Below are 8,592 nucleotides of genomic sequence, written 5' to 3'. Positions count from 1 at the left end.
CTTGCAAGCTTGCAGAAGTTTCATTCGCTCTACTAGATTTTTTTTTTTTTGCGAATTCCTTAGGATTAAAAAGAAAATATGGGGACACCGTACAGGACATCTACTACAAAGATATATTTGGGAACGCAAGCCCAATAGCAAGGGAAACAAAAGCAAAAATAGACATTTTCCTACATCAAGCCTAAAAGCTTTTGTGCTTCAAGAAGCCATTAGACAAACAAACAAACCAAAAAAACAACCTGCAGAATGGAAAAAAAATATTTGCATACTGTACATCTGACAAGGGGTTAATTTCCAAAGTTCTTACATAATTCAACAACAAAGGAACAAATGACCCAATAAATGGGAAAAGATCATCAACACTTTTTTTTTTTTAAAGATTTGTTTATGCCATATACCAGAGACATTTTGTGGGGGTGGAGTGGGGAATGGGATTAAAAACGGGTGGGGGGGAGGAGGGAGGGAAATGCACGGGATTATGGTGGTGGCACACGGGTGATTTGGTGATGGGAAACCCGCAAGGATTACAATCGAGATGGGGAAAAAAAATGTGCAAAATGATGTAAACATAAACTTTTGTAATAATTAAAAAAAAAAGATTTGTTTATGCATACAAGAACTGGGTACAAGCCAGAGGTGCAGGGGGGTGAGAGGGTTCACCAGAGACAGAGTGGGGACCAGAACATGTGGATCTACTGAAGTACACTGCTGAGGGGAGCAGCGGGCGAGAAAGGAAAGGTCTGCTATGCCATGTGGATCACCTCCCTGGCTGGGGATAGAACTCACTCATGCTGCACTGACTGTAGATAGCTTCATAGAGCTGGGCCAGGCTTAACAATTCAGGAAGCCCTGTAGCAGTACTAGGACATGGGTCCCAGTGACTGCAAGATGGGTTTCCATTGGGAGTTGGCCACGTTGAGACATGCTATAGATCTCGCTGTTTGCAGCTCTAGGAAATCCCAGCACCAGTCCAACCCTTCCCTCTGGAGCCCAGAACCAAGTCAAGGACTTGCAATGTAGGAGTTGCCTGCACTGTTAAGAGTCCAGGGTGCTGTTCCTGTGGCTACTGTACTGCAACTCAGGCCTACGCCACTAGAGCCCTAGCGGGCCTGCGTGTGTTGGGGCTATGGAAAGTCTGCTGCTTCTGCCATTTTTAGAGTGGCTTATGCTGACTGGCCCACAAGATTTCTGCACCCACTTTGTTGGTCAGCAGCACCAACAAAGCTGTCATGCTGTGCTACTCAGGTACAGGGGAAATCTAGTCATGCCATAGGGACCTTGTCTCACATATATTCAATTGAATATTACAGAGTTGTAAAGAAATATGAAATGGTGGCACCTGGGATGAAATGGTTGGACCTTAAGTTGATCATGTTGAGTAAAATCATTCAATGTGAAATATATTGGATGGGTCTACTTATCTGTGGACTACAAACACCCACAGAACATTTATATGCAGAGTAAAAGGAATAAAATTTGGACTCAGCAAAAATGAGATAACGGTTACCTGAGGAAGCAGGAGAAAGAGTGGAGAAGGAAGCAGAGGGAGTTTGATGGGCTATGGAGGAATAAAATTTGGACTCAGCAAAAATGAGATAACGGCTACCTGAGGAAGCAGGAGAAAGAGTGGAGAAGGAAGCAGAGGGAGTTTGATGGGCTATGGAGAGGGGTGGTTTGGTGAAAGGAAAAGGGCAGGTGTTTGATATAAAGCTTGATGAGAGGGAAACTGGCAGAAAAAAAAATCTTTTAGTACACAAAACTGTTCTTATTGTCACATAATTCCAAAAATATTTATTGAAATCTTTAAATTTACAAAATATTGTTCTAGTTACCAGGCAATACAACAATAAATCAGTTATGATCCCTGCTCTCATGGAGCTCACATTCTAAGGTACAGGACAAACATTGAGCAAACTACACAATTACTTCATAATGACTATGCTGAGTGCGCTGAAGCCTATTGCAACTTACCAAGTATATGAAGAATGAGGATCTATAAGGAGCGGATCAAAAGGAAGGGTATTAAACCTGACTTTTAAAGGAAAATGACTTAATTGGTGATGACGAGGAACGAGGAGCATAATTCTGGGTTATTACCTGAGCAATTGAACAAAGGCTTATTGGTAGGGAATGCTCAGTATGTCCAGGAACTGAAAAGACAAATGTGAGTGGGACACAGGGAACAACAGGAATGGTGCCCTTGGGCAGGACTGCTGTGATATGCAGGGATGAAGAGCCTACAGGGACTTACAGATGGTGTTAATCATTTTGCTGTTTATCTTAATAACTACAAAAGTCCACTGTCGAGTTTTAAGCACCCACTAAATGTAGGAATACATTTGCAATATCCAATAGGTGGGTATTGCAGAAAGAGTCTAGTCTAGCCTTTATACCTAAAGCAACAATCATAGGCCTTTGAGGAAATTATTAAACTTTAGGATTGACTCATTGACTCCCCTGAGCATAAATTGCTGTTTGCACTAGAGAAGACTTGTGATTTCCTCACTCTTAAATTCTATGAATTCCTTAATTTCTCAACTCTGAAAATAAATACTTTTAGATCTAATTAAAAGCTATAATTTTTAAAAAAAGATTTATTTATTTATTCATATGGAACTGGAGTACAGGCCAGAGATGTGGAGGGTGAGAGGATTCACCAGAGACAAAGAGGGGAGCAGAACAGGCAGATCAATGAAGTACACTGCTGAGGGGAGAAGTGGGCAAGACAGGAGATGTCTGCTGCACCATGTGGGTCTTCTTCAGGGCGGGTATCATATTCGCATTGTAGTGGCTAGCATGCAGTGCTTCAACCCAACACATTGCACCACCCGGGAGGGCCTAAAAACTATAACTTAACCTATGCAATAGTAATACAGAGCTGAAGTTTGATTATCTCAAAGGAAGATGGGATGTCCTCTTCAAGATCTGAAGTGGGGAAGGAACGAGCAATGATAAGATGCAAAATAAGAATAAGTAATCTAATGCTTACAAAAATTAAGGAAGCAGGAAGAAGAGGGCAAGACAGGGAAATTCAGTTTACTAGAATAATCTAACTTCAATGCAGCTAGTGGCAGTCAAGGGGGAAGTCAGCTTAAAAATGGTGATTCACCAGTAGCTCCAATTTCCTTTCCCCAGCATTTTGACATTTATAATTGACATTCTTTAAAACTTTTATGTTCTGCAAAGGATTTCAAGCATCCCATCTCCTGAGATTTGCTTAAGTTAAACGTTTTCTATTTACAAACTTTGGAGCAGTAAGTGAAGGCAACTCTGTAAACGAAAGGTCGTGTGTGCTTGTGTGTTTTGGGGGAAGAGTAGGTAGAAAAAACTCAAAATTCTAAAAAGTAATGCTAAGTAGGACGTCGGAGATCCGCTCTCCAGCACACTCCTACTTTTCCAGATGAAACAAAAGAAATATCTTTGAGGTCAGGTGCCATTTCCAAATTGGAAGGTGCCTAGCCACTGTTACAGGGTACCCCAGATGTCCTAAAGGAACTCTGCAGAGTTCCCCTTAACATTTCCATGATCCTCGGTGGACTTCTGGGTATCCCTTTATAGTGAAGCAGCGGCTCTCTTTCCATCCCGCAACGTGGGTAGGAAGCTGGAGCCAGATGCGACTCGGTTTGTCTGGCTGCCTGGGGCTCTCGGCCCATTTCGAGGCCGCCTGCTTGGTTTTCCCCTTCTTGCCCCTTCGACGCTGGGGAGGATACCCGTTGCAGGGTGGGCGCAACGCCCGCCAGGAACTTCAGGCGTTGATAGAAACGCAGGTTGTTCTGAACGACCAAAGAAACGTCAAAACAGGCTGGAGCGAAGTGGTCAGAGCAGATGACCGCGCGATCATTGCCACCGTACCAGCTGGCACGGCGGCCACGCGAGAAGCGGTTCCACAGCAGTCGCGCCGCCTGGTCCTTGGGGAAGCGGAACAGCGACTTCCCTCACTTGATGGTGATACCTCATCGGACTGCCACGCTTCGGGCTGCCACGCATCGGGCTGCCACGCATCGGGCTGCCACGCTGCGGGCAAGCATGCCCGTGGCCTTGATGCAGAAGAACTGAGCTCCCAGACCCTATGCCCGCGCCAGCACTGGGAGTAACAGCCCGGATCAAACGGTCCCGCCTTCACTTGCCCACGCCACGTAAGGCCAGCTTCCTTCCCCTACCTCTGCTACCGGAAGTAACGATCCAGACCCAAAGGACCCGGCTCTTCCACACCTTTCTCCTGGCCCTCTCCTGACAGAGGGTTGCCCTCGGCGGAGGGATACAAATTTCGCGCGGTCCGAGCTGACGTGGGTCCTAAAGAGGGACGGACCGGAAGTGGCGATTGTCATAGCTACCAAGGTGGCCGGCCTCCCCGCGGTAACCTCCTCCTCCTCCTCCTTACCCTCCAGCTCTGATTCTATGAGCCAGGAAAAGAGAAGGAGGAAGTACTGACGCAGTAGCACCCGCCATTCCCGCCCCCCCCCCACCTCTGGGGCTCGAACGCCGGAGTTGGTCAGTAAATTTGAGGACCAGACCGGAAATGGTAGTTTCCATGGTAACCCCTGAGCGGGTTGCCGGGGAGATGACCCCTTTCAATCTTTTAGAATCTCTGCTATAGCGTCACTAAGGCAGATCTAACAGATCCTGGACTGTCTGCTGCCATGATTCCCGGGAAATACCGCTCGGTTTCTGGCCGGGCTGCGAACAACGTATGTTGGGTCTTCTGCTTTCTCTTCCCGTTCGTATCGTCCTTTCAGGGTGGCGTCTTTGTCCTAGGTGATGGCTGTTATTGGGGCCGGGATTCCTGGGTTTACTCAAGCTATTGTCTGTCTGACTGAGGTTTTGAGATTCGTGGATTGGACCTAAGCACTTGGAGAGTATTTATTATTGTGTGATGGGGATTCAAAGCCTGTCCAGGATCTGTGTATCCCAGAAGGTGGAGCTGGTCTGCTGTGTAAAACTCAGTTCATTTAAATTGCTTTAGCCAGTTAATTCTTTATTATTATTATTATTTATTAAGAATTTATTATCAACGGACACTTCCACCTCCTTCACCGGCTCTTTGAGATATTTATTAGACTTAAGATGGAAGGTATTAAAAGCCTGAGTTGCTAAGCAGTGGGTTAAATTGCTGCAGACATTTTGGAAAATAAATCACAGTGAAACCTTATAATGCTTAGTTGTAATTTCCTTGTTTTAAAAAAATCCTCAGAATATGATGATTTACCTGAAACAAACCCCCAAAATGAGCATTTTGTTTTATTTTCATTATTTTGTTACATCTTTATCTACACTGTTTTGGCGAGGAGCGTATGTATGTGTGTGTATTTAAGTTAAGAGCATATTTTATGGCTTAATTTTTACATTGCAGGTGAACTGTGGGCTTCATCTGGTTATTCAAACTTCATCCCTTCCTGAAAAAAACAAAGTAAGATTTAAGCATATTTGTATTTCAGTTGAAGCTAAGTTGTTTCATATTTTACACAAATAGCATGATTTAAAGATTAGAGTGTGCAACTGGAAATTTTTAGCATATTTAATTTAATCTCCAATGTAAAGCTATTTTTTACTTTCTGCTTTTATAAAGACAAAAAAAAAACCTCTTTTGAAAATGTAATTGTATTTCACCAATTGCAAAAGGTCAGGGTTTTTTTTGTTTGTTTGGTTTTTTTTGGTTATACTTAAATCATTTCAGAATCCTTAAAATTGATGGCACATCATAAATACTTAAAGATTTTCTTTCTTTGTAGTGGGTGAAACAATGATATGTCTTATTAGTGACAGAACCTTAGAATGGATAAAATATGGTAATTTGGGGGGGATATATGTCTATACATGCCATTTAAAATCATAGAAAAAAAATATTAGTGGAAGTGTATTAGGGTTAATGCTATTTAGCATTTCAGATATGAAACATGAGATTCTTTTTTCCTGAACTATTTGTACATAATAACCCCACTATTTCCAGTTTCTGACTTTTAATTTGAGTTTTGAGATACAAGTTTTTCTTATCCTTCACCTAAACAGTCAAATTTCAGTTGCCTCACAACTCTTTCAAAACATAACACAACTTTTCTTCTTTTGAAGAAATTGGTCTCTCCAATCATTACAGTTCAGTATTTTCCTAAAAAAATATTGTTAAATAGATGTCACTGGAGCAACCCTAAAGCAAAAGGCAGAATTTATAGCTACATAGCTTGAAGAGAGTAAGGAAAGGCATGCAGAAGGTGATTGGAAGGACACCATTGGTTTAGGAGGCAGCAATTCATTACATTATGTGAATGCAAACAAACACTAGGAACATAGGCTTGAAGTAATAGTGGTTAATTAGATAATTGAAATGAATTTTATAAATTTTATAATTTGACTTAATGGGTTTCCTTTAAAGTTTTCCCAACATTTTGTATTCTTCCATCATGGTATACTTCTAGGGACTACGTACCTCAACCAGATTCTTCCCAAAGCATTCCTTTTCTTTTGTGTGGACCTATATTTTGAAAAAATACCTTTAGTTCATATAATTCAAAAGGAAATAATATAAGTGCTATTATGTTTATAGTATGAATGCACGAGAAAAATTCATTCAAGATATATACTTAGGGGTTTTGTGTGTGTGTGACTTGTTTTTTAGTCTTCTTATTTAAAATAATTTAAAAAAACTTTCTTAGAAGGTTTAGGCATACAGTAGTATTACCCTATAATTACTCTTAAAAGGAATCTAATTATAAAAACAGCTATTTTGTTAAACAGAATCAGTTTTCATTTCTGAAAATGATTCTTTTAATCATTACTCTTGTAAGATATGGAGGAATTGGAACTACTTCAGATTGATACATGGTTTTATCTGACTGTGTAACTGATTTTGTGTATGTGTGATAATAAAATACATAAAGCTAAAATTTACTGTCCTGAAGGCATCAAATACATTCACAGTATTGTGTAATTATCATAACCATCTAGTTATAGAACTCTGACATCTCTGGACAGGGATCCCCTATTAAGGGGTCACTTCTCGCTTCTCCCTACCTTCTGGAAGCTTCAAGCCTGCTTCTGTCTCTATATATCTGTCTACTCAGGATAGTTCATATAATGAAATGGTACAATATGTAACATTTTGTGTCTGACTTCACTTAGTGTGATATTTTCAAGCTTAATCTATGTTGTAGCCTGTGTCAGTATTGGATATAATTTTATAATTATTATTTAGTACTTGTTCAAATATTTTTATCTGAAATAATGTTTTTTAGGTTGAATTCAGGATAAATAAGGAAGCACCAACATTCCCTGGTCGACTTTTACAACATGACCTTGAAAGAAACTACGCGAGTAGGCAAGGTATTTTCAGTGAGTAAGAACAGATACGGATTATCTTCGTTGTTTAATAACGTTGACTCTTTAGATTTAAATAGCCTTCAGTTAAAGATGAAATGGCTCAGTGGTTAACAAAGTGATTTGTTATTTGTTTGAATCAGATTGGTTTTATATATGCAACATAGTTGTTTCCATGACAGAAAAAATATTGTATTTTATTTTGGCTGTGGGCTAGGCACAAGAAAAATGGGGGAAGAATGTTCAAAATACTGTATAAAAACTGGAAATTGGTGTATTAATGAGGGTGAGTATGGAAACACAGATATTTAGGAAATATCTGATATGGAAACACAGATATTTAGGAAGCAATGGATATTAGGAAATCAGGAGCAGAAAAGAAAATCTCCCTTAGAGTACAATTGTAGAAATTTTATATAAAAGGGCTTAAATGTTAGTGTACATCATTTGGGTTCTTATTAGAAATTCAGGTTCTTAGTGTTTGCCTTCCCCAATTCTGATTTTGTAGGTCTTGGAAATGTGCATTTTGATGTTTCAAGTGATGTGCTTTGTGAGATATCCTTTGGAAAAAAGTGCCTTATATATCTGGTAGATTTCTGAAATGTTTATTTCATTTCAAGAAGAAATTTCCTTTAGTATATTTGAGTAGCTAGCTGGTTGCTGACAGTGGTTAGCTATCTGTAATGTGCTGGTGTTAAATATTATAGAATCTTTGTATGTAGGATTGTCTCCACCTGGGAGTTTATATGAGACAGCTGATCAAGATAGGCCTCTCTAGATTGTCATCTCATTATTATAAGAACATGTGACAATTTGGAATATAGATTGTTTCCCCCTTTTTGTTTTGTTACTTCTCCATCTTTCTCTTGGGCCCAGATATCTCATCTCATGTGACTTTTCTATTTCCCCTACCTATCCTTTCGTCTAGGCTAATTGCTAGACATGATGTCACCCTATTTGCAGTTCCGATGTGCAGAAAACATTTGTCTTGCTGGTTTTGGTACTTTTTAGTAAATATTTATTGAGTGTAAACTATGTGCCAGACCCTTTTTAGATGTGAACTTGAAAAATCTCAACTAAGATATTTCATTTTTGTATTGTGAATCTCCTTCACAGTTTTGATTAATTTCTAAAGTTTGTTTTCTGAAGTAAAAATGCAACTTAAGTATTTTCCCCAACCTACTCCCCTTGTATACATATTTGTGGGTGACTAGTCAGTCAGGTAAATTTGCTTAATTGGTAAAAAAGTATTATTAGGTATTTGCTAATAAGGAAATTGTATGG

At 39.9% G+C, this 8,592-nt stretch overlaps 2 protein-coding genes across 5 annotated transcripts in view; one reads left to right on the top strand and one right to left on the bottom strand.

Moving 5' to 3' along the window:
* Positions 1-3,552: 3,552 nt before the first annotated feature.
* On the bottom strand, positions 3,553-4,533 carry THAP10 (THAP domain containing 10). Its single transcript, XM_004695913.1, is given in 4 exon segments — positions 3,553-3,587; positions 3,590-3,929; positions 4,263-4,396; positions 4,467-4,533. Coding segments are annotated over 4 exon segments (576 nt in total).
* The window catches only part of LRRC49 (leucine rich repeat containing 49), a 95,354-nt gene continuing 91,193 nt past the window's right edge, over positions 4,432-8,592 (top strand). Inside the window, exons 1-3 of one of the 4 annotated variants that reach the window (XM_004687626.2) lie at positions 4,432-4,688; positions 5,351-5,407; positions 7,227-7,314. In XM_004687626.2, the coding sequence (XP_004687683.1) occupies positions 4,641-4,688; positions 5,351-5,407; positions 7,227-7,314 (193 nt within the window). In that variant the 5' untranslated portion in view covers positions 4,432-4,640. Of the gene's footprint in view, positions 4,689-5,350; positions 5,408-7,226; positions 7,324-8,592 lie in introns of all 4 variants that reach the window. The other 3 variants (XM_012728758.1, XM_004687628.2, XM_012728759.1) reach the window with 3 other exon arrangements.

This window comes from Condylura cristata, unplaced genomic scaffold (assembly GCF_000260355.1).
Source record: "Condylura cristata isolate star-nosed mole 26May11 unplaced genomic scaffold, ConCri1.0 scaffold00023, whole genome shotgun sequence".
NCBI classification, from domain to species: domain Eukaryota; kingdom Metazoa; phylum Chordata; class Mammalia; order Eulipotyphla; family Talpidae; genus Condylura; species Condylura cristata.
The sequence above is the reverse complement of the archived record's forward strand: the minus strand, read 5'-3'. Positions and strand labels throughout refer to the sequence as shown.